Source organism: Numenius arquata, chromosome 3 (genome assembly GCF_964106895.1).
Source record: "Numenius arquata chromosome 3, bNumArq3.hap1.1, whole genome shotgun sequence".
In the NCBI taxonomy this organism is placed as follows: domain Eukaryota; kingdom Metazoa; phylum Chordata; class Aves; order Charadriiformes; family Scolopacidae; genus Numenius; species Numenius arquata.
In genome coordinates this window covers 14456790-14483652 of record NC_133578.1, presented here as the reverse complement: position 1 = coordinate 14483652, position 26863 = coordinate 14456790, and the positions used below count along the sequence as shown (strand labels likewise).

Sequence of the window (26863 nt, the reverse complement as noted above, 5' to 3'; positions counted from 1 at the left end):
TCTTGAGATCAATACCTGTTCCCAATCTCTAATTGGCACATGTGCATGACAGTTCTTTGTCTTAATTGTAATCTTGAAAGAGGGAGGTGTGTTGCCTTAGAGTTCTCAAATCACATAAATTTTTTAATGTAGCTTGGGTGCTACCTTATGGGACCATTTCTTCCCATCTAGTCTTGTTTCAGTATCACTAAACAGACTGTTAATCTTTGAGTAGGCTCTTTTTAAAAAAAAAGGGGGGGGGGGGGGGGCGAAATCTTTAAAGAAAATTTAAGATGTATTGTAAAAGGGTTTATAATACATAAATTTAATGTAAAATTGGAGAACCGCTTCTAAAAGCATAATTAAAAACATGCTAACAGTATTTATCTTAATTTCAAAAGTAACTGTGAATAATTTTTATCTGAAATACATTTTTCTTACTTTTAGCATGAATCTAGAGAAACATTACTGGGATTCAATATGGTGAATTACCGAGCATGTAAGAATTTGTGGAAAGCTTGTGTTGAACATCACACATTCTTCCGTTTGGACAGACCTCTCCCCCCTCAGAAGAACTTTTTTGCACATTATTTCACTTTGGGTTCCAAGTTCCGGTACTGGTAAGTGCTGATTTGAAACGTATGGGAAAGAATATAAAAGAGCAGCAACTCGTCAATGAACATAGGGAATTATTTAGAATCTATATTCAAAAGGTGCCATAATTCAATTAACTTCTGAATCCTGCAACTGTTCCCCTTCCCTGTTGACCTAAATTTCAAATGTTGTCAATAATTTTCTAGGATATCTTGGACATATAATTGGTGCATTATTAGTGGTCATTGTTGAGCTAGTACTCTGAGACTGTCTCTCAGGCTGCATTTCTTTACCTGCTTACCTGCTGCATTATGTTTATCTTGAAAACGTTATCTCAGAACTTCAAAGTCTTTGGCCTGGTGTTTTTGAAAACTGATGGATCTCAGATCTTGCGTGCAGCTACAGCAACAAAACAGACTTAAATAAAGATCAAGTAGAAATGAATGAAATGAAGCTTGTACAAGTATAAAGCCCACTTTAGCTAGATGCATACAAATAGGCAACTAGGTGAAGACAAAAGACATACGTGTTCTGCACCAAAACCAGAAGTTTAGAAAATATGGATGAAATTAAGTCCATAACTTTTAAGAACGAACTTGACATAATAGGCAAAATCTTGGAGGTGCAAAGAATACTGTAGAGTAACTATAATCCCCAAGTATAATTTCTGTTCTAATGGTGGAGTGGGTGGTGTCGCTTTTTAAAGTGTTTTATGCTTTTTATAAAAAAACCCAAACTTCTCAGTTAAGTAACTGAGTTAAATGCCTCTGCAAGTAATGCAGAATGCTGGTGGTTTCAATCATGCCTGGAGTAGAGTATAATGGAGCTACTACTAATCATCCGTCTAGAATGGCAACAGTGTCTGTGACGTACAAAGGGAGATGATGAAAAGCTAGAAAACACAATAACAGACTATTTCTGTTACACTTGTGAATTGCATAAATGTATAAAAGGGAAAGTAATTCAGTGGCTAAATTTTTACACCATCTGCTTTTTTTGACCAGCATTCACAGCACCCATTTGAGAAACAGCATTCTGTGATCCTGAACAGTGTTTGAGACTTGCTTCAATGTTATTGTAGTGAATTTGAGGCAGCTTTTTCATTTCTGTAAAGACTTTGAATTCGAATCACTGTGGTTACTATTACAGAATAGCTGTTTGATGATGACATTCAACTTATGTTAATGTAAGATGAAAAAGGGAAGCTGCATAAAAATGAAGAAGGTCATTAAAGTTAATGAAGCAGCCAAAAGGCTAGAATTTCTGCAAGTAGTTTGAGAGTTGTTTAGAGGCAGCATAACTGTAGTAACATGACACACAAGGAGAGGTTAAGGGCACGGGGCTCATTTAATCTGGCGAAGAGGAAGCTAAGGGGGAATTTAGTAGAAAGCCTAAAGCTACTTCAAGGGCAGTTTCAAAAATGATGGAGCCAAACTTATGCTGATAATGGCAGGTGATAGAACAAGGGGCAACAGCCATAAATTTCACCTTGAAGATTCTAGCTGGACATCAGGAAAAGTCTCGGGGTTTTTGTTTTTCTAGGAAAGTAGTGCATTATTGGAACAAGTTACCCAGAGAGGTTGTGGGATCTCTATTTTTGGAGGCTTTCAAAACTTGGCTAGACAAAGTCATGGACAGACATGGCCTAGTGTTAACAGGAAATTGGACTAGAGGCTTCTTGCCAACATTTCTATGATTAAAACGAACTAATAAAATACTAAAGTGCCAGGGCTAGACAGAATTATCTCCACTTCTGAAAGAAATCAGGGACATGAAATTGTTGAACTATTGTGTTACATAATCTGTTACTTCCATTGGACTAAAAGATTCTAATGCAGCAAATTTTAAAGCAGGTTTTTTTTTTTTTTAAACAAAACCAAAAAAGGTTCCAGGAGGGATCAAGAAGACTACTGATGAGAAAATCTGACTTCTGTACACTGTCTGTGGATTTTCAAAGTGGTTCTAATCGTATTCCTCACTAAATACTCATTAAAGAAGTTAAACTGCCAACATATGAAGAGTTCTAGTGTATTAGCAACTGTTTTAACCAGATGGGAAACAAGTAGGTCCCTTCTTCACAACAAAGGGAAGTTGCCACTGAAGTGATACAGGTTTTTGTAGTAAAAGCTGAAGTTGGCTGGAGAAAGTTTCGGTGGTATGTCGCAACGATGGGTGAGCAGGCAATAAAATGGTAGATCGAGTTCCGTGTCCAAAAATGCAAAATAATCTACGCAGGGAGAGAAAAGAGGAGGAACATAAATAGGCTATTACTGTCTTGGAGCTTTGTAGTTAGTTCTCTGAAAACATTAATTATTAGTAGCTGTTAGAGAAAGGCAAATATAGCGTTAGAGTTATTGGAAAGGAACAGAGGAAAATGTGGACGGCTTACTTCTTGTCAGAGTTAAAAATGTAACTCCAGGAAGTCAGCAGGCAGCAGGTTTGAAAAGAGAGATTTCTTAGAATCGCAGCGTGGCAGAAGTTGGAAGGCAGCTCTGGACGCTTGTCTGGTCCAATGCCCTGTTCAAACAGGGTCCACTGTCGCAGGCTGCCCAGGACTGTGTCCAGCCAGGTTTTGAATGTCACCAAGGATGGAAACTACACACCATCTCTGAGCAACCTGAGCCAGTGTTTGAGCACCATCGCAGTAAAAAAAGTTTTCTTGTTTTGTGTGGGGTTTTTTGTTGTTGTTTTTCCCCCGCTCTGTTTTAAGCAGGATATCTCGTATTACAGTTTGTGCCCATTGCCTCTTGTCCTGTCTCTGAGCTCCCTTGAGAAGAGTCTGGCTGTCTTTTTTTACTTCCCCTTCAGGCATTTATATTGCACTCATTTGATCCCCCTGAGCCTTCTCTTCCTAAGGCTGACAACAGTCCCAGCTCTCTCAGTCTCCCCTCATATACCGGATGCTCCAGACCCTTGATTGCCTTCATGGTCCTGTGTTTGAATTGGGGGCCCGTTTGACTTGAGGGTCCCTAGAACTCGACACAGCACTGCAGATCTGGTCTCCCAGTGCTGAGAAAACCTGCTTTCCAGCCAGTTGGCCCTCAGCCTGTGCATGGGGTTATTCCTCCCCAGGTGCGGGGCTTTGCATTTCCCTTCACTGAATTTTGTGAGATTCCAGTTGGGCCATTTCTCCAGCCTTCACGCATCCAGTAGTTCTGTAATATGAATGTGAAAATTGTATTCTTTGATTTCAGAGTGTAAAAGTCCCTTTAAGTGTCGTGGTTTGGGCTGGGCACCAAACGAATGACAGATTCTTAATTTCAGAGAGTGCAGTTAGTTGGAAGAGACTTAACCAAAAACTAAAATTACTGAAAAGAAAATTGGTTCTGTTTTACCTTAAACCAGGACAGTAAAGGACAGAAAAGAGCAGAGTTTTAAGTATCAGTATCCTTTTAGGACATCTGTCCTCTGACTCTGTGCCTTGATATGAAGTCATAAAAAGAGGGAGTTTTGCTGGTATCTTGCCACCAATTCTTAACTCCTGATAGACACTCAAAAAAAAAAAAAAAAAAAAAAAGGTATTTTTTTAAAAAAAACAGGCATTATGAGACATTATAAAGGATCTTTGATTTGACAGAAGACATCTGGTCTTATGTGAAAAGTCAGCAAGTTCCAAGTTCTAATCTTGGTTTTGACAAGTTACATAGAAGAATACAATCCTGATCTGCTTATCGTCTGATTTCTTCATGATAGTTTGCTGAACTCAGTAGCGACTAAGTTACTAGCAATTCAGGGAATGGTTAGGAGGAGTACAGAGGAGATGCTGTAACCTTTGATTGTGGCTATGACAGGAAAGATTATAGTGTTGTTATTCAAAGATCCAAGCAGAACTTTCTTATTGCTTTGGATAAGAAGAAAAAGGAAGAGAAGAGAAAGCTTTATGTAATTATACTCTAATGGGAAAGATGACCTACGCTTACCCGAATGCTGTCTAACGTTACACTGTACTGAAGGTAGCACAATTGCTTGATCATGACTGAAAATAGGATTTTGGGTTTTTTTGTTGAGATGGTTGAATTTTAACCAAGAAATCGTTATCCTATGTTTGTTGCATTTAGTGGTTTGCTTATGTTTTGTTTTCCAGTGGGAGAACAGAGGTCCAGTCTGTGCAGTATGGTAAAGAAAGAGCAAACAAAGACAGGGTATTTGCAAGGTAAGCAATTTACATTTGTACAGGATCAGTAAGTCTCCTGTTTGTATCTTTTAAGATGTTATGGGATCATTGTTTTCTGTTTGCAAACATGTAAAATAAAGAGCAACTGTTGTCAGCTGTTGCTGGTGGCTTGACTTAACCATATTAAGGAGTTTAATTTTGATATGGAAGGCTGTCTCTTTGAAGCAGCCAGCAATGGCAGAGCATCTTAGGACAGAAAAGTTAATAAGGGTATTCTTTAATATTTCCCCCTTTATATATTTTAAAAATTCAGAGTTGCCTTCCATCTGTGCAGTTTGTTGTTACATGTACTAGCCCTCTTTGTGCTGTCTGTTGCAAAGAATGGTCTCTTTAGCTATTCCATTGCAATATTGAGTTACTGGGTATGTTTTATGCCTGATAACAACGTACAACTGTACACGCATGTTGCCATTAGAATAAGGTACTGAATGTCTGACTTGGTGGGAACAGCTTTATCATCCCTATAGTCCCAACGAGGTATTTTATTATGAAAAAATTGACTGGGAGTGAGCTGCTTCTGAAGGTATTCTGTCACAGAGTAGTTGGCTAATCATAGAACCTATTACTTAATTGTGTTTCAGATTCCTGAGGGGTTTAGACCTAGATTTAGTTGTTTGTTCAGAAATTATGATACAGTATTCAAAACTCCAACTGCTGCTGCATCTGTTTAGATCATTAATAGAAAGGATCCTCATGAGCAGGGAGCATGCTCCAAGCTTTTTTTATCCTTATACTTTTACTGAGATGGGGAGTGTCTTTTAGCATAGTTAAACCTTAAGGAACTCTGGAATTCAAATTTATGCTCACAGACTTTTAGTAACAAAAACAGTTTAGCAAACACTGTTTTTCAGAGCATTGGTGAATTCTGCCTTGATTTCCTGCCCTTCCCCCCCCTCCCCCCCCCCCCCCCCCGCTTTCATTCCCCCATGCAATATAACATAATTTGATTTTTTTAGCTGGTCACACTGTAAATACCCAGCTCCATATTAGAATGATTTGAGGGGAGAAGTACTGTGACATGTTTGTTCAACGGGTAGATTTTTTAAAGACCCGTTTGTTCTGTGTGCTATAGAATTGGGGTTTTTTTTACTCTATTTAGTTTACTTTGGGAGTCTGGTTAGATTTTTACTTGTCACAACACTGTGACAACTGAGTTTTATTTATTTAAATGGCAATTATGAATCAGTTAAAAATTTTTTTTCTTTGTTGCACTCTGAACTTGGCAGTTTCCCACAAGTAAGTATGGTGGAGGAGAGTCGATACTTGGTTTTGAGGAGGATATTCATCATTTTAGAAACTCTTATTCAGTAGATGGCAGTCTTCCCTTTGAGTCAAAACTGAACAAGTGGTTCTGGGGTCACTTGTATTTTGTAATATATACTCTGGATAAAATTGACAGCCATGGCTAGAATTGCTCTGATGTTTTCTCAAGTCTTTCTGGCTTTTTTTAGCTAATAAAATACTTGGCTCTTCTGTCATCAGTAATTTTAATTTCCACTGTTGCTTTTAGATTAAGGGATACAGTATTCATCCTCACCTTTTGAGTTATTTAGTAATGTTGATGACTGATAAATGTGTGAGGCGTATATGCATTCGTCGATGAACTGAAATTAATGGCCTATTGTGACAAATAAACCTTGAAAAGCTTTTAATAGATCATCTGTTTCTTCCTTTGTCCTCCCTATCACAGTGTGCAATTAACGTATTTTCAATTTTGAAGACTTTTTAGTATTTTCAAGGGTGAAAAAACTTGAAATATATAAGAAGTTTCTAGAACACCATGGGCTTCAAGAAGATTAACCTAAGAACATTATCCTTAATTCCTTGTCTTCTAAACATTTATATTTCAAGTTGAAATACCGAGTAGATGTTACCCTTTTGTATTCATACAGAGGATGAATTTTACTTTTTAAGGTTTTACAGATATAATGTGGTTTTTGTCCCTGGAACCTGTATTTCTCTTTCTCAGCGCGTCCTTCTCAGACAAAGTCACTGTGGTGTTGAAAAGCTTTTTAAGCTCTCAATCGGGGGGCTTGTTTCACTTGCTTTTGAAAGTTCTGTTAGGTATCGGTTGCCTTTTGTTCTGAAACCAGGAACATGCTAGCATTACAGTCAGGTCTTCCTTGAGAATTAAGTGGACACATAAAAAACCTTCAATAATTACTGTTGCTTTTATTATTACAACATCAGAAGATTTATTCAAGATCAGTTACAAAAAAACAAAGTTTTCAGGTTTTTTTTCTAGAGCTATCCAAATTTACACTCTGTTTTCTTATCAGTATCTAACTAGAAACCTCCTTATTTGAGCTAACACTACCTAAGCAAATTTTGAATCTTTTCATTTTCAGAAAATAACACTGATAAGCGATCAGTGCTATTTTCTTAAAATGAAATTATTCAAAACATTGAGATGTTTTGAGTGATCTATTTGTTCTAAATTGGGAAGTGGTGATTACCACAAGTAATGATCATCTAGTCTTTGCACACTGAGGAGAACATAGATACAGAGCACAAAGCATGGAAATAAAATTTCTCAACAGACAGTTGAATAAAACAAGCAGCCTACGATTAGCAGGCTTAGCTGTTTGTCCTCAGGTTTTTACTTTAAAATTAGCTGAAATAGTATTCAGGGATTATTTTTTTTCCCAAATCATAAGAACGTTTAAATATTAATTTTAAAAAATGGAATCTATTACTATGAAGGAGATAGTCTGTAATATATTTGATACGTTTTGTAGATGCTCTTTTCTTGATCTTCATGCAGCACTAACTTCAGCACTTAGAAGACCGTTGCTGCAGTTGTTTGGATATTTTTTTAATCCGTTTTCAGTATAGCTATTCTCTTGGCCTCATTTGTTGCAGGATATTCACAACCCAAGAAAGACCCATAGGAATTTCCAGGAGCATAATAAAAGTGAAAGTAGATAATAAAAGTGAAAAAAGTTTGATCAAATCATCAGTTGAGGGATTTCTTAGGAGAGCACTGTTGTCTCTCAGAGTCCTTGCAAATAGTCTAATTCAGCCTAGTTCTGATGGTGTGTACTGTAGCTGAGACGAGGTAGTTCACGTGCATTGTATGATAGTGAAGCGGGTATCTCAGTCAGTCATTTGTATTTGCAAACTCCCTATCATTAAGTTGCAATCTCTGTTTCCAAAAATCTAATCTTGCTTCAGCAGTGCATTTATTCATATTAATTGATTAATTCCTCAGTCACTTCAAATTGCATATGTCATTTGTGGTGGATCTGCAGATTTGTGTACAGGTTGGTCTCTTGGTCTGAAGCAGTAGTTGCCAGTTTTGCTGAGAAACGCATTCTCTGTACTCCTTGTCAAAATACAAAGCAAGGCTGTGGCTGCAGATTTTATTTCTTTTGGGGACAGAAATTATTTTAAAGATTCCCATTTGTATTCCCAAACAATACCCTCTTTCTTTCCCAGCTCCTGTGAGAATTTAGCACTTCAGGTGTGGGACGCAAAACAAATTCTGTCTTCGAAAGCTTTTGCGTACTGTAGCTGAGCTAATGTACTTTGTCATGCTTTTTTCTAGTTGCATGATGTAACTTCATACCTGCTACTTGTTTTTTTTGTCTTTGATGTATTGCAGCTTGTAAGATTGTTCTTCATTTTGGGGGCAGGTAAAGTTTGCGGTCTCTGTTCCCACTCAGGTAGAGAGGAATTCTAACTTTTTCAGAGATGTCTCTGCAGATAAACAAAAATTAATCTGAAAATAGTTTACTCTCTTAACCAGCAGTGCCCTGCGCTGGGGTGCAATGGAAACATCCAGACTGGGCAGACAAACGTGGAATTTAGAATTTCAAAGTTCATCAAGGCATTTCAAAAGTTTTTCACAGCTTGCTTCCCCCCTCCCATCTCCATCTGCACTCTGGTGTGAGAAAGTTATCTGAATATTGTAAAGAATTAGTGACAGAGGAGAAATTTGCAGGAATATCTCAGTACATATCTTAAATGTTAATAAAAAAATAACTTCTTGTTAGATTTTAGAAGTGTTGGCAGGAGAACTAGTATCAAAAAGCCACAGCCCTGAGAAGTTCGGTGCTGCAGTGTGGTAATTTTTTCTTTGAAATTTCTGCAAAGACAGGAAATGGAGGCAACAAACATGAGTGGGTGGGACTCTTGAGGTTAGAGCTGTTAATAAAATAATTGAAACGAACCTTTGCTGATAAACGCTGCAGCTGTTTATCATGGTAGTAAGGTGTTATTTCTGAAAGATCAGACCCTATCCACAGTAAAAGGTGAGTTTTCTTAACATTGGATTTTTTTGATAGGGAAGAAGGTGATGCTTTTCTCATTTCAGAGTTGTGTTCAGTTGTTGCATAGATTGAGGAAGCTTTCAAAAATGTTACGAACTATGACTTAAGATACAATGCAGTGGGGTTTTTTTTGAAGCAGTCAAAAAATGTGATTTTTGGAAAAACTTAGGCTTTTACCTCTCGCCATGTACTTTTGTATCTCTCTTTGTAATTTAATTTTTCACTGTTGTTGCGCATTGAAAAAAAAAACAACCACCAACCAATCATCTATATTCCACTTGTTGCTTTTTCACTGAGGGTAAGTAAAGTTCAATAGCTGCCTTTACATGTCTGTCAGAAAATATTGTATCAGCAATCCTGTGTTTACCTGATTTAGCATTGGCTGTATTATGTTCCTCTACATTTTTCCCTCAGCCTGTTCTTTGGTTAGTAGAAACCACCTCTTGGCAGAGCTGCCTCATAGTGCTAATCTGCTGGCTGCATACGTGCTGTCAACAAAGTCTAGCTATTGATGGCTTTGATTAATAAAAGAATAATGAGCGGATGACATGAGATACACATTTCAGTTCTGCTGGTTTCTTGGTATTTTACCTGTTCAGAACTGCTCAAATTTGCTGTTTGTGAAGAAGGATATCTGAAGTGGTTTGTTTTGCTCACAGCTGAAGCAAATTATAGAAATTTAAATGTTGGTTTAAATTGACATTGACATATCAAGCTAATTACTTTCTGAATCAAATTAATATTGCTTAAATACATGCTAAGAAACTGGATGTGTTTTTCTTCAGGAATTAAGTAATTGATATTTTCCCTGTTTTCAAATATCAATATACTATTAGTTTTTTTCACAGGTGGAATAAGACGTGAGACAGTAGTATTTACAATAGCCCATCTGGCTTAACTGTCTGACATTTGTTAGCTGTAATTCAGTAAGTCCTCAGAGCAGCAAAGCAGCATGCAATACATGTTCAGAACTGCTTGGGGGTGTAAAAACAAAAATAAACCCTCCACACACAGATCACCCCTCCTTTAGTATCAAACAAACACTGTTGACGTCAGTAGGACTTCTGTATTTCTGCATGTGAAGATAGGTTAATTGATCCAATGCTTGGTTGGTTATTGTTGTAGACTTTTTTGATAATATAGTCTGCTTAAGGTGGTGGCTTGCATTGAGTGTTAAGTTCCATGAGAAGCAAAAATGTATTTGTAACTAAAGTTCTCATTTTCAGGAGGATGTAATCTGTGTGCGGGTAGTTCCTTAATTTCTCAAAGTTCCTTCTTTCTGGACTCGTACTTTCAGTAAATCAGTAAGGTGATAATAATGAAGATAAAGAACAGTTACCACGTGTCCCCAGGACAGCAAAGGCAGAAGTTAGTTTGTGATATGGGTATGTGGAGCTGGGGAAAGAAATGGAGGAGTTATGCTCATACAATAATATGTTGTCACCTCATTGTGTAAAGCTGGAGAGCAGAGTATAGTGGTAGAATATAAAGGCAAATGGGAATGAAATGATCATGGCACAAAAGACTGATGAAATGGAGTTATCATTGGAACAAGAGAGCGTTGGGTAATGATAGAGGAGAAATTTGAACTGTGTAGCACCATAACAGTAGTAAAAGTGAAGTAAAAACCCAGTAACACAAAATACACAGGAAATCTGTTTAAGAATTGCTTAAAATCATTTCTGTCGTTGGCTGAAAAAAATTCAGTTGAAAACAACAAACAGCAAAGGTCTGGGTATGTTCAGTCGCAGGATGACTGAGCCATCTCGTGTGATGCTAAGAAAAAAGCAACCGCAGTTCTTGGATGATTCATTTGATGATTTCCAGTATAGAAGGAAAATATACTATTTCATGAGAGATTGCAAGTATGGTCTCATTTGTGCTTAAGAAATAGGTGAAAGAAACATCAGAAGGGGATTATAGTTATCCTGGGATGACTGAAAAATGAGAAGAAAAAGTTTGCTCAATATTGAGAAAGGGCAACAAGTAGAAAATACGATTCCTTCTGTATAAACAAAAAAAAAAACCCTGTCAATAACAACCTTTATCCTGAAGGACATTTCTGGCACAAAAGCAAATGAAGTTTGGTTACCCACATAGAAGTTTAAATTGGATGGTTGCATCTGCCTTATAGGTGACAGAGGATGTTCTGGAAGAAAGCGTGTCACCTTGATGGAAATCCCTGATGAGTAAACAAAACCCAGCAGCTCTGTTGCCATGTTGAAGATTACTCCACTTTCAGTTCTTCAAAGTCTTTGGGAGGTTTTTTGGGCTGATGTTTCCACCACTTTATTTTTCCTGAGATGGCTGAATAAACTTAAGAGGGATTTTGGGTTTCCTTTTTTTTTTATTTTTAAGTTCAGACCTCTCTGACTCTTCTGTTGGAGTCAGATTCTCTTTGAGGCATTAAAAATGCGTAGTGAAGTTTAGTGGGTTCCCCTTCCATCTTGCCTGTTTCCCTCCCGGCCAACAGTATTTCATGACTGTATTTCATTGGTGTTCTTGTACAAAGTACAGAAAACGAAGTACAATATATTGAGAAAATACAGAACTGCCTGTGTAAATATAGTTTTACATTATTGCATTTCCTTTCATCTGTATAATTTGGTTTCCTACAGTAGAACATCCAGTTCCATTGTGGTGAATTTTATGTAATTTTATTCTTACCTCATATAATGTTTGGTTAGTCATTTTACTTTATTCTTCCAGATCCCCCAGTAAACCCTTGGCACGGAAATTAATGAGTGGGATGGACTGGGAAGTAGTGAGTAGGAACTCACTGTCTGATGACAGGTTGGAAACACAGAGCCTACCATCACGGTCTCCACCTGGAACCCCAAATCAGTAAGTAGCATCAAATCTTCTCTCCCTAGAAGTGACCATTCTACCTCTAATATGAGCAACCTGCTTGTGTAATAAAAGGATTAATGCGTTACAGGGACAAATGACTTCACAAATTATATGCTGAGTGGTTCAGCTCCAGATAAGAGAAACTATATGGGAGTCAATTTTAGGTACTTGTCACTCAACCTGTAAAAAGTGTAAGATGTAGCACGCTACCCTAAATTTGAGATTGTGAGTTTCTCAAGCACAATTAAAACTACATTATTCATTTGGCTAAGAGAAAGATTGATAATAAAATCTGTGTGATGTTTTAGAAATAATTTATTCTGGTTAATACCACTTCTTAAATCATTGGGAAAAATTACTGAATCAGAAATTTGGCCCTCCAGTACCTGAAGGGGGCCTACAGGAGAAATGGGGAAGGACTCTGTATCAGGGAATGTAGTGATAAGAGGAGGGGTAATGGTTTTAAATTGAAAGAGGGGAGATTTAGACTAGATATTAGGAAGAAATCCTTTACTGTGAGGGTGGTGAGACACTGGAACAGGTTGCCCAGAGATCCTGTGGATGCCCCATCCCTGGAAGTGTTCAAGACCAGGCTGGATGGGGCTTTGAGCAACCTGGTCTATTGGGAGGTGTCCCTGCCCATGGCAGGGGGGTTGGAACTCGATGATCTTTAAGGTCCCTTCCAACTCTAACCATTCTACGATTTTAAGTCCTTGCAGGTTTATTCCCCTCAATTTTTCTGTATTTCCTTTCAAAGCTCACTCTTTTCACATGATAGAGCTTTCAGGTTTATGTTTATAGTTAGCGAAAAATCATTCCTGATTTCTTTTGGAAAATGACCGATTTTTGTCAGTGTACTGAAACTGGCTTAAGAATTGGTATTATCCAATTTTGTATTGTATAAACCAGAAGGTTTTAAGAATCTTTGGCATTGCAGCGTATTCTTGAAAAGGCGGCTGTTGTAAATATCTGTAGCATTTAAAAATTATTGCAAAAATTGTGTAATAATGATGCTTATAGTATAATATAACTTAATCATGCGTGTTTCAAAGCATTTTAAGAAAAATGCTAGTTTTCTAATTTGAAAGTTTTGGGTCACACAAATGAGAAGACTCTCAGTGCAAAGCTTATGATCTTTCTGGGAGAACATGCAGGGGATAAAATGTTCAACTTAATGAATTCAGGTTGCATTCTGCCTTGAACAGAGCCAGGATTTTTCTTCTTGGGGATTCATTTTTGTTCTTATTGACAGGACTGTCAGTCCAGTAGCCTGTTCATTGAACCATAATACTTTCAGTCTTCTTTAATTGAAAAAGAAAAAAAAAAAAATTAGCCATTTGGTGTTTATGAAAATATTTTTGAACGCTTTTTTTAAAAGAAAATTATGAAATATAGCATGTTGATCTGACAATGAAATTGTTTCAGTGATTTTTGAAACATTAAATTATGTAGTAAAAATATACATATGAACATATGCTCACACTGAGAAGAAATAATTATTTTAGCATTCCTTTGTGGTGGTGTAAGCAATGTAGGTTAATAATAATGTTCTTTTCACATTGCACTGCTATGCTTTCTCTCTTAGTCGCAACTCTGCCTTCGCTCAAGAAGGAGCCCGGTTACGACCTTCATCAGTTGGACATTTAGTGGACCATGTGGTTCACACTTCCCCGAGTGAAGTATTTGTAAATCACAGATCTCCATCTTCCACCCAGGCTAATAGCATCATACTGGAATCATCGCCGTAAGTTCTCTTGGTCCTTACTGTATGGTAGCATGTGGGGCTTCTGAAAATAAGTCAGAAATCTTAGCCATTAAGAAATTAATGTTAAGTGTTTGGGTCAGGGAAAGCCAGAAAAATCTAATAAAAAAGGTAGCTGTTGTTTAGGGAGAATTAGGATAGGTTTTACTGAAAATTAAATGAGACAGAAGTGAAGACCTATATCTGATGTTCCTGGTGCAGGATTACAATACTTTTCCCACCCACACATCCAAAATGTTCGTTTACTGTAATGTGACCATCAGTGTCTGGATGTGGAAGTGAAAGTTATTTTTTTTGATAGAACTGAAGTACGTTGGTTTGTGATAGAAGTTTTTCATTCCCATGAGTCTGGAAATTTTGGGTTTTGTCAAGACACAGAAGTATGAGTGAGCAAAATACCTTTCTAGCACCCCAGAGTTCTTAGTTTCCTAGTCTGTTTTGTATATTGTTACAGAGTATAATTTTATTTTTTTAAGATAGCATTATCAGGCTTTTTTTCTGTTAGCTGAATATTCTTGAAACTCTAAGTTCACTATGCTATAGTGGGCAAAGTAAAAACTATTATTGTGTATTAAATCCAGAAGGATGACAAAAAAACATTGAATTATTCGAAGATTTGAAATACTCAGTAACTTGTGGCCAAAGTGCAGATTAATTGGGGACAAAAGGTGCACAATACACTTACTGACAGTGCCACTGTACCTTCGTATATGTAGCTATACATGTAATGCTAAACTTGCCCTCATAATTTTGTAAAATTTCTGTTAGGAAGGAAATTGTGCAAATGGTTTCAAAGCCATTTGAGAACTATAAAATAGCACATACATAATTACATATTTATAAACAAATTGTTTGTCTCAGGAAAGATTACTCTGGGAAGGTATTTGAACGTAATCTTAAAACCTTTAACAACTCTGTGTAAGTTTGGGGAGGGACAGAGAATACAAAATATTTTAAGTTTTTTGTAAAATAACACAAGGTGCTTTTTATGACAGGGTACAGTAGTCATAATTTTGACCATCAGCTAGTTATTTAGCTTTCAGAGTTATAAAACAGCAATTTGGCCTAATTATACAAAATCCCCTTTTTTGGTGGTCTCTTAACCTACTCATATTGCAGGGAAGACTCAAAACTGGAACACTTGTGAATCTTTGCCCATACTAGAGTTCTGATGTGCAAAGGCCCCACAGGGTCAGGTTCCTTCTGTTCCAAGACTTCCAACTGAAGTCACTTATGAGAAACACTTGAATGGTAGAGTGATACAGCGAAGTAAGCGCAATTCTTAAATATTCTTTTATTTGTGTGCCTTTAAGTAAAGTTATAAAAGTTGTTCCTGAGCGTCCTTGGGATTTGTTTGTTTAATACCTGATTTCTTGCGTAAATCACCATAGAAATCAGTCTTAAAAAGAAAGGAAGTGGTTTTGTAAATTAGTTATGCAACTATGGTGCTTCTTTTTCATGATTTTACATTTTTTTTATGCCCAAGCAGAAAACTATTTTGGGGTTTTGTTTTTATTTTTTCCCTTGTTGGAAGCTTAAAAGTGGAATTTGGTCTCCCAAGATAGATATCTAGCATAAGATATTTTTAAGAATTAGGACATTGACTGTCAAAAATACGTGAACCCCGTTAGGGTCTTCTGAAATTTTCAGTTGATGTTATTGATTCGGGATTGGAGATTTATGAAATAAAGTAGTCATGAAGTTCGTATTAGCTATATAACTTAAAATTATACTGTTTTACAGTCCAGAAAGCTATTTCTTAAGCAACCTGACCTTTCTGGGTGACAAGATTTGAGTAATCCATCTGCTGATTTGTTGGGAATTTTTATTTCTTGATCAAATCTACACGTGTAAGAAAGTCAGAGGGGCTGACCTGGCAGGCAGTAGTTTACTGATCTCTTTGAGTCAACATAGCAAAAGAAATTAGAGTTTCAGTGCAGTTCAGAGCGATACTACAGCTTAGCTAATACAACCTTTAATTCCACATCTTTTTTTCTTCGTCTGCATGTGCTATTCAAAACTAAATGGAGAGATTTCTGCTTGTAGTTCCCTGAGGTAATTATAACCTTAAATTCCAAAAGCATGTGATGTGTGTTTAGTTTAATAAATTTATGGGGGTGTGTATGAAACTTTTGCTTAGTCTATTAAAAGGTCAGACCGGATATCTGTAACAAAAATACCCAAAGCTTGTCAGTGCTGAGGTTTGTGTGTTATTTTATTGTTATGTAAATCGCTGAATGCAGTAACAGAGGCTGCTTTGCCTGCAAAATAGGCTGCTTTCACTGCCATTGTCTAAGCATTCATAAGGAAATTCAAAGCTGACTGGGCAAATATAAAGCAATGAAGTTTTTGCCCAAGGCTTGATTGTTAGTTCTCACAATTCATTATGCTAATGTATTACAGTACTTGCATTGCTGCTTCTAAAACGCTCTTTTAAGTAACACTTCAAATCTTTTCTATTAGTTTGTATGTTCGGTAGGAATTTATTTGTGTTTGTTGACATGTATGTACAGACATCTAGTCAAACAGAAGATCCCATCTTTTATCGGAATGACTTATTTTGTGTCTCTCCTCATGGTTTCTGTTCCTTTTTTATTCAGTTTAAAACTCTCAAGGGTAATTTTTTGCACGAAAATACGTAACTGTTGCCCTTCACTCAAAAAGCTGAATAATCTGTGCTGGCCAGACTTGAATGAATAAATACATAGGGAGTTAAAAGGCTCCGGGTGACCTTTGTAAGTCAATGTCTAAATAATTTATAGCTGCCTTGAAAATTCATTTTGCAAATGTTGGCAATCATGATATTTTTCTTTTTCTCCACAAAAAATGAATTTAGAAAAGCTGTTTACCCTGAAAAATAAAATATAAGGATGCTTTTTTTTACTGCCACTTGCATTGAAAAGTGTTAAGAAATATTATTTTTATTCCCTAGTGCTTTTTGAACATGAGATTATTCAGACATCAGATACTGAAAAATTAGTACTTTTTTTTCTTTTAACACTGCACGAAGAAAACCCCACTATTTTCTGAAAGTTGAAATTAAGCAAAAACATACAGAAAAAATATTATTAGGATCTCTTCAAATGTACTGTTTTCATACATTGACAAAATATCAATATTTTGTTTTCTAAGAAAATGGACTAAATTTTTTTTAAAACTGAAATGGAAAACTTGTGGTTTTTCAAATGAAGTGTTCCATTCCCATTCAATTTTCATGCATTTTGAAAGAGGCTCATCCTTTATTTGAAATAGCTGTAGACAGTTGTGATCTGATTTTGTTGTTGTTGTTGTTGTTGTTTTTATTTGAAAACATGTATCTGGGATCTGCCTTTCTTTAATTGCATAGAAACAAATTATACGGTATGGAATTTGATGTGTGCCTTAGGTTTTCTAACTTGCAGCGACTTGAAATGTTGTGCTGTCTCATAACGAGTCTGACTCTGCTAGCAGTTTACCGTGGCTGGACCAGTTAAACACAGTAGGGTTACTCACGTGGTTACTCGGGCTTTTTAGAGGGATGTTATGCTATGAGTTACCGCTACAGCTTGCTAATAACGAAAGGGGCACCGTCCTATTTCTGTCTTCTGGGAGTGCACCTCCCCGACCTTGTGATGAACCATTCACCTTCTTGAAGCAGCAGAGAGCTACCCGGCCTCGGCCAAAAAGTCAATTTATTTTTGCTTGCTTGGTAAGCTGCCTCAGCCAAGGGAGGAGCGCCGGGGAGCTTCGGGGAAGGGGCTGTGGGTGTGGGTGAAAAAAAGAACAGACGCACCCATTTCTGGTTGTAGCGTTCTCTTTAGATTCAGCTGCAACCTGTAACTTCATTCCTGGTGGTTTTGGGATTTGCCACCGGTATCAGTGGGCTGTTGTCATGAGTCGTTAAATTACTTAATAATACTTTTTAATGTGGTTCATGGGGAGGAAGGCATATATTGTCGCTGGTATTCAGAAACTGGCATTCACACGAAGTTAATGGGAGCTGGGTGCTAACTGCCCTTTTGGGCCTCTCAATGTTCTTCTTAATTCTTAAATATAAAGCCATATAATGAAAGATGAATCATACATTTATGTAATACAAATTATACAGTTAAACTTTTATTCCAAAAGGACTAATAAAGGAAATTATCCGTATTATACATAAACACAGAGAACATTTTCATTAATCTGCAGCAGAGTGCTTGCAGACCTAAAACAGAAATAGAGCTTTCTGCTATTTCATCTCCAGTAACGGTGTTATAGCTCAAGTGAAAAAGGTACGCAACGAATGCCATTTGTACAAATGTTTCACAGCTGCACATGTTTCAAAGGGGAATATGTTCAAGAGCGGGGGAAAAAACAAAGTTTTCTTGAAATGTATACATAGACTTTTAAATTGAAAAATTAAAATTTAACACTATCATCTCCAGTGGGAATTTCAAATAAATGGAGGGGGACAGTTGAATTGTCTTCAACTTGCACTCCTATTTTTAGATCAAAAGCTAGTGTGGAAGCAAGTTATTATGCCGCTTGTGTCTGTTTTTAGGATTTAAATGGCAGGCGTTAATTTAATATGCAAACTAATTGATTTTCTTACTGAGGAAAACATACTGACATATCTATTTTAGAAATATTTTTTTAGCAAGAGTGCAGTGTATAAGTGCAACGAATTTTATAATGTTCCAATATAAAGTGGGTTAAGAGTGCTAAAACCATTTAAAAAAAAAAAGCACCACGTGTAAAAGATGAATTTACTGGTTCTGTGTACAGTTGCTTGTCAAGAAAAAAGCAGTAACGTTTCCAGACATACACTTCCAATATATTCCACCACAGTACATTTTTGAAATTCTAAGAATACATACCGATATGCAGCTCTCAAACTCTTACGTTTCTTCTAGCATTTTCAATTTATTTGGAACCCTGAAAAAACTGCCAATATCTCATGATCGTTCGACTTCATACTTCTATTTTGGTATTTAGATCTCAAGAGACTCCTATAGATGGGCAGCCTCCTGCGTTACCACCCAAACAATTTAAAAAGAACAGTTGGAACCAAATTCATCATTCACACTCACAGCAAGAACTGGATAACCACATTAATGAAACATTTGATGTTCCCGCATCACCTGAAAAATCCACAGTAAGTTTTTTGGATCCAGTTTGACCGTTCTGCTTTTTATCGGAATGATGGTCCTACTTTTCCTGAGCTTGATTCTGATGCATTTCAGGGAATTGTTGTGTTTGTGCACTACACTGTAGCATTTCCATTGTACATACTGTCTCTTCGTCAGCTCCCACTACTTTTTATCACCTGCTGGAGTAGTTCTTTGTTAATTGTCATCGAATGACTGCTTTGGGATGGATTTGCAAACATTTTGAACATTAGCTTTCCAGCACGTGCAGATATTTCTAACTAACCTCTTCTTTGAGAAGTCATTTATCATCGATTTTAAAGAAGACATTGCAGACACTACCACTGGTGTTTAATCTCGCTTTTATCAAAAAGCTGAAAGTAAAAGTGCCTCCCAGCTCCTAGAGCAGTTTTGTCAGGAGAGGCTTCTTCAACCTGTGATTGCATTTCTCATCAGAATTTCCAAGAAACTACCAAGAGACCTGTGACAAGGCATGTAAAAATCTGAGTGAAAGTTCCTTTTCCACACTTAAGCACGTGCTAGATGAGTAACCTAGTCAGTTGATTATTGCCTGACTGAAGTGAGATCTCACTGACCATTTTTGTGATTTTTTTTTTTTTTTTTTTTTTCCTTCCAGAAGTTTTTGAATGGTTCTTGGTTTTGTACTGATGTGGGATGAGAAATGTTTTGCAGGATAGGATAACTGTTTTAACATCCACATGTAGCAAATACTGTATAAACAGTTTTACCGACCTCAGACATTCAAAATTATGAGTCAGCTCCCAAAATTGACATTTTAGAAATGCCTTTGGTTTATTTTTATTTGCATTCTGAACTCTAAGCCTAGGGTGGTCTCTCAGACCTTATTACAAAGTTAAGATTCCCATAAACCCCATATTTAATTTTGTAGCTGCGGTTTTAATATAACACGCAAAAGGGAAACTCATTAATTTATAAACATTTTGAGAATGTTGTAAAAAATTTTGCTTTAAATAAACAAAATTTATAACAGCTTTGTCTTCTCTCAGTGCTTACCTGGGTCATATTAAAGTACTGGTCCGTTTTGAAAGATAACACTACTTTGCTCATCAAGTTTTTCTGCTCTGTATTCAGTTATCTCTACCAAATTGACAAAAATAACTTTCAGTTGGGTTTTTTTTTTAACTCCTTTTAGTTCTGCAAAACCAACCCAGCTGCCTGAGAGTGAGATTCTTTTTTCTCTGTGCATTGTCGATGTGATTGTTTGCTGTGGGCCAGTGGGCCACATTTATGCAGCCCCGCTTAAGGCAGTCTAATTTGGTCTGCTGGTGTAAATTGAGGATTTGGAATGTGTTTTTTTTCCCCAAGTTGCTTTTCTGATCAGAACGCCCTTCAGGTTTCTGCACCGCTAAAGTCTCTGCTGCTGCTCAAACATTTTAAGGAAAACCGCTCACCATTTTGACTTCATTTAGCTATTGAATTGCCTTTGTCTGTTGTTTCTATGGAGAGTCTATTTAGAAAGGTAGTAGAACATATAAAGGAATGACAACTTTTTACTCCATGTGCAATTCCTAAGTGTCCAGTCTGAGAACGTCCAGAAGTATTTGGAAACAGGTGTGGCCAGGAGTCCCTTCAGTCACACAAATTAATGATGATACACAGTGCTCTCTTCACCACTTCATTGTAAACCTGTCAAAATAGCCTGTTAAAGCAGGAAATTATTATTCCCTTTTTGTCTGGGGAATGCAATGGCACAAAAGTTGCCAAACACTGCAGGTGAGCGCTTGGTGGTTGTTCATCGTGCCCAGGAACCCGAGTCTGGTCTCCTGTGCCAGTGAACGTAGGCTAAAATGATTTGCATATGATCAGGCTTCCTAAGCACCCTTCCTTCTCATTAATGTATCTTATGCTATTACTTTCCTCTCCTTCCCCAAATTTTTAATTTTTCTTTGCCAGATTTTAAGCTTCCTTACGTATAGAAATGTTTGCTCTAATAAGTCTTACGCTTTGGCTGTAATTAGTAACATTGAGAACTTCCTTGAAACAAATTTCTTTAATAATACTTGATATCCTCACCATAGAAACAGTAACTAATGTTCAGTCTGTGAAATAAATACTGATGGGAACAAACTAAAAATCACTTCAATGGCACTAACTAATCGACTAAGTTGATTTTTCCAGATTAAAAAAGTATCTGGTGTTCTCTGGTTTATTGGTAGTTCCTCTAACAGTGTTGCTGTGATCAGAATGAAACTAGAAAGAAAACAGCTAAAACTGTCAGAGCTTGATCAGTGCAAAGCACGTGTCACACCTCATACTCCACCACACTGGAAGTGGAATAGGGGATACGGAACCAAGATTTTGTTGCTGAACTTGTCCTTGCTTACTACTGTCATATTGCTATTAATAGAAACAAAAAGGATACTTTCAGTTACCTTATTTTTCATCATGTTACATTCTTACTGCAGTGGCCTTAATTAAAACAAATTTAAGGAGTTTCTATTTAGTAAACCGTTTTTCTTAAGACTGCTTGAAGGCAATTAGTCTTTTCTAATACTGCTTCTTCCTTTGAGCGTGCTTTGACAGAACACGCTTTTAACTTAGTTACGTCCAAAACTTTTAGATGTGTAACTTTTCCCTTCTATGCAAAACTGAAGATAAGACATTTGCACTATTACCTGATGTTTTTCTCAAGTGTCCAGGAGCAATTACTTGATGAGGAAACTGCAAAATCATTACATACGATATCCTCCAAGTGTAACTATGAACAAAATATATATTAATGTAATATAATTTTTGTTTACTAGCCCAATGGTGGTGTCCCTCATGACAATCTTGTTATGATCAGAATGAAACCAGATGAAAATGGAAGGTTTGGCTTCAATGTAAAGGTAACAGTACATCTATTCCCTTCACATCTATTAAGATTATTTTCTGATGTTTGTGAGTTCCTACTAATTTTATTTGTTTTTAAAGGGTGGATATGATCAGAAGATGCCGGTAATAGTGTCCAGGGTAGCTCCAGGAACACCTGTAAGTTATCAAAAAAACCAAACTTGGTAGCAATATCTGTGTATCTTGAAGTATGTATTCAAAACTGTAAATTATTTCATAGTTGCCTATGAAAATTAGTTTGTGTTATAACATTATCCTAACACAGCGAATTACGTGCATTCAGAATTTAACAGGGCTACAGATTTTAAAAGTTCTTCGATCCTCAAAAAATTTTTTTTTTACTGAAAAAAAATTTAGTTCCTGAAAATCACAGGGTTACAGATGTTCAGTACGTTCTGTTTCTTGAGCTGTGTTATCCTAAAAATACATTTGCTTTATTACTTTTTTTTAAATATAGACATTAATTTAATTTCACATAAATTATATATTGGAAGAGTCTTTTAGGATGTTAAAAATAACTAAAACAGCAAATCTCTCTTATTTTAGTGACAGATGTAGCTGAACAAAGGCAAGGTTTAGTTTAAAATCAGACATCATGAATCATTCATCAGGTCTGATTGTCTGTTGTTACTGGTGTTTAGTGACTATCAATAGCGTCTTCAAACCAGGCACAATATTTTGTCAGTTGATTGCCAAAAATACTGACCTGGTATTCAGCTGATTGGAGTCAGCTCTGTTTATACCTTTTAGAGTAGAGTGGACCGTTTATTTGCTAACATTTAAGTAGTACAGCTTGCTTTTTTTTTTTTTTGTTGTTGACTATTTGAAACTATTAAAATGTTTGCCAAGAACATTGTTCTTGTCCCTATTAATTATTATCTCTGAAATAATTAGTAACATAAATAATTTTGGCTGAATGCTTTAGACATCCACTCTCTGGTGGTTGTCATTGATGATGGCGTGTGCTCTTTCTTTTCTGCAACGATGCTTAGACTATGATTATTATAATGTTCTTTATTACCCGATTCCCCTCTCTGGGATTACTGAGTTTTGTACATTGTTGTCAGTCCTTGTCTTATCGCAAACTGTAAGATAATACAAGACTATTTCACACCTGAGGCATTTCAGCCTGTGAAATTGATTTGGACAAGGCTCTGTCGTGTTACTCCCTTCCCTTCAAAGATAAGAACATCCTGCTTTTTAATTGCCCATACGAAATGTGATTCAAACAGAGGAGCTTTCTACTTCAACCAGAGGAGTGGAGTAACAGCTGCCGAAAGACATGTTACAACGACAGTCGCCTCCCAGTTGCAAATTGATTAGTTCATGTGAATGGCGCTGTCTTATGTATTGTGTAATGCTTTAATTTTATCATTTGAATACAATACAGCAACCATAGCAACTAGGCTGTTAGGATTCAAGTCCCTAAGTATAGTTACTTTGAGTTGCTATTTTAAGGTGAGAAATTGGAAATGACTTGTGTTACAGATTTATTTATTTATTTATTTTCTTCCCTTGCAGGCTGATCTCTGTGTCCCTCGTTTGAATGAAGGGGACCAGGTTGTACTGATTAACGGCAGGGATATAGCAGAACATACCCATGATCAAGTTGTTATGTTTATTAAAGCTAGCTGTGAGAGGCACTCAGGGGAACTTGTGCTCCTAGTTCGACCCAATGGTGAGTGATTTGTCCATAATAATAATTTAATAAATAAATAAATAAAACCCCACACCTAGCTTTCATTTTCTAACCTCCATTTTGTGTCCTGAGACGGAATGATTAACATCTTTGTAAGAAGGAGCTCCCTTGCTTGAAAATGAATTGCAACAACACAGTGTATTGTACTGTACATAACTAAGTGTTGGAAAGTTAGAGATCAAATATTTCTAACAGAGACCTAGTTTAAATTTTGTTCTTGCTCTCATTGATAGAAGTGTCCAGAAAGCTATATGGGTATTGAATGCAGTTTCTGTCGTTGCTGTTATTCCCTAAAAAAAAACAAAAACCAAACACAAACAAACAACCCCTCACGAAACACTCAGTGTTCGGATGCCTTTGGAGGTCGATATATGCAAAATCCTTCCATATGTTTTTAAAACCATCCAGAACGACTGGTAACATTTCTACTTGAGGAAGCTTAATACAAGAAAGTGCTAAAAATGCAGTCTAAATAACAGCTTGTGTAATATAGTCATGAAATGCACTGTTGAAGCATTGCCAGCAGATGGTCACTGGTTTTAATTCTGCTGCACATCCCGATTATAACACAGTTGCAGAGGAAGAAGCAAAATGATAAGTAATGATGTTTAATCGGAATAATTGAAATTACTTTAGGAGAGTACCTCAGCCACCTCATAAACAATTTTTACTTTATTCACTTATTTGCACTCCCCACTTACTTGTGCTCTCATTCTGTGTGTAATTACGTTCTCTTGCAGCTTTTGTGTGCTTACTTTCTTTTTCAGATAAAATTGTTAGCTTTGTTTACAAATTTACTAAAACGGTTTCCCATTGTGTGTTAATTATCTGTGTATTCTGGATAAAAATATTTGAGTTCTGGGTGTGAGGAGCTGGCAGTTTCCTTCTTCATGGTCATGGGATATCATTTAAAAACAGACTTTCGAACAGCATACGTCTCTGTTATGGATAGTAGAAGATGCATATTTTCGGTTTGTTTATTGGTAGGGCACACATACAGCATTGATAGCATTATAATGGCATATATTAATGCCGTTTTCTCAGTTGGTCTACACATCTTGTCCTAATTACTGCAGCCTAAAATCAGTTCAAAGTGAATTAAAAGTGAAAATGTAAATGCAACTATAATGACTTGAAAGGCATGTGATGATGTGAGAATCTGAGATTAGGGAGTTACATCAGACAAGGTATGGTGTAACATGAGTTTTGATCAAAATTTTAGCAGTGATGTGCTTTCACTTAAAAATACTATTAAACCAAAAATATAGTTTTGTCATGGATTGTAACAGTAAAGGCTACTGGCCCTTGCTCATGGGGACTAAAATCAGCGTGTTCATAAATGTGGATTTTTCTACAGGAGAAACACTTGTTTTTTCTGCTGTTTTAAATAAATGACTTAGAGTTAACTTTACTTGCCAAACAGTATACTGACAGAGGGTTCATACCTTTATTTGTTATAGCTGTCTATGATGTTGTGGAAGAGAAGCTGGAGAGCGAGCCTGACTTCCAGTACATCCCTGAGAAATCTCCGCTTGATGGTGTCCATCAAGATGATAACGCTCTGAGGGAATCCATGATTCAGCTGGCAGAGGGGCTCATCACTGGAACTGTTTTGGCTCAGTTTGATGTGAGTACCTTGTCGCCTGTAGCTGTGTAAAAGTTCCAAGTCTTTTGGCGTAGTAACTATTTTAAGCAGAGCAGATTTCAGTTAAATTTCAGTAGAGTCAGCATCAGCATCTTTTAGCAAAGCAATTGTCTTACGTTCTCAAAAGAAAAAATAAAAAAAAAAATCCAATCCTGTGTTGTATGTGCAAATTTATGGCATAGAATAAACCCAATACTGGTTTTTAGTATCGTTTATTATAAATACCTGTATTAATTACTTACCGCTTCTTGTGATTATCAGGGACCTATGCTAATAAGATACTTTCATAGAGATGAAGACTGAAAAATGTAAAACAAAATGTGATCTGTGTTCAGACTTTCATTCCGTATTTGAGTTACTGTAGAAACTGAATGACAGCTGAACTGTTGACATTTTATGGACAGTCTCAATGAGGGAAGGCAAAATTACCAATGGAAAATACAACCCTAATCTTAAGGGAAATAGTTGATTTTTTTTTCTTTTATGACATGTTTCAAAAGAATGGTGCACTTGTGGGATCCTGAGCTGCTAATAGCTATAGTCTTTCTTTTTCCTCCACTTGTGCCATGATGATATTCCATTTCTTTCATCTCTTAAGCATGAGATCAAGTGACTTAAAGCAGGAAGCAGTAGGTTTGTAAAAAACACAGCAGTGTGAACTCCTCACTAAATGGAGACTTAGCATTATGTATTACAACATATATGTATAAAATATATTTATATACTATTATTTAAGAACTTTGGTAAAATTTACTTTTATATATAGAAATAAAAGATTTTCTCAAAGTTAGTTAAAATCTCTAATTAACTATATGTTTTCAGTCTCCCAAATAGGTTCAATATTTAAAAGTTTTTAAAATGCCTTTTATAGAACCTGGATCATTTCAGTGATACAGCGTTGCAGCACAAGGGTTGTGGCAGTGCATGGCTAAGGCATGAAAGGGCAGGAACCCCTCGAAGGTGATTTTGTGCAAAAAGAGCACAAGGCAGCTCAGGATTCGCTCTAGTTATTGAAATACAGAGGGACATCCAGAAAAAAAAAATAAAATTGAAACGACTGCAACGTGGGTGGATTGTACGCAATACGATCTGCTTGCCCCAAGTCATGGTGGGGAATGTCAGTCAGTTGCCTCACCAGTGTACAATATTGACTTTTCTCTGGATCAGCGTCCTTATGGAAGCTTGAAGTCTGACGTTCAGTTTGTCTTTAAACAAATTGTGATGAGGTCTTGATTATTTTCAGTGATCCCACAGCATAACTAAATTGATAGTGCTTTCTTTTGAAAATTATTTTCGTATGTGTTGAAGTTACCGTTGCTCAGTACTTTATGTCCTAAAAAATGCCTCTGGGCAAATAATATAATAATGGGTCTTTTGCATCTATTATGGTCTGACCATCAGTTTTGTCTTTTAGCAATTGTATAGGAAAAAGCCTGGAATGACAATGTCTTGTGCCAGATTACCTCAAAACATTTCCAAAAATAGATACAGAGACATTTCGCCTTGTAAGTATGTGTGTTTGTATATGTGTTCTAAAAGTGTTACTGTGGTTAGTAAATAAGTAACATCTTTCTAAAAATTTTTTCAGATGATGCTACACGGGTTATTTTAAAAAGTAATGAAGATTACATCAATGCAAATTATATAAATGTGAGTAGTACTTTTCAAAAGAGCTTCTGACATTAAGTAATTTTGCAGTTTTTTAATGGAGAAGTTGATTACAAAAAAAATAGCTTTTTCATAAATCTAGTTCAGACGGGAATGGCTGATAAACCTGTAGTCAGATGGTTTGAAATTGACTGTAAATATACTTTTTATGCTAGTGTTTTGTGGCAGGTATTTTTAGAAATCAAACCAAGAAAAAGAAAAAATGCTAAGAGAAGCTACCCTTCTACCAAAGGAATTAG

General features: G+C 36.4%; 1 protein-coding gene across 1 annotated transcript in view; it reads left to right on the top strand.

The window, feature by feature from the left end:
- PTPN4 (protein tyrosine phosphatase non-receptor type 4) overlaps positions 1–26863 on the top strand; it is a 71346-nt gene that overhangs the window by 33032 nt on the left and 11451 nt on the right. Inside the window, exons 11-21 of the mRNA XM_074144707.1 lie at positions 427–599; positions 4658–4726; positions 11728–11862; positions 13454–13612; positions 18587–18746; positions 21525–21608; positions 21694–21750; positions 23134–23290; positions 24772–24938; positions 26371–26461; positions 26545–26606. Of these exons, the coding sequence (XP_074000808.1) occupies positions 427–599; positions 4658–4726; positions 11728–11862; positions 13454–13612; positions 18587–18746; positions 21525–21608; positions 21694–21750; positions 23134–23290; positions 24772–24938; positions 26371–26461; positions 26545–26606 (1314 nt within the window). The remainder of the gene's footprint in view (positions 1–426; positions 600–4657; positions 4727–11727; positions 11863–13453; positions 13613–18586; positions 18747–21524; positions 21609–21693; positions 21751–23133; positions 23291–24771; positions 24939–26370; positions 26462–26544; positions 26607–26863) is intronic.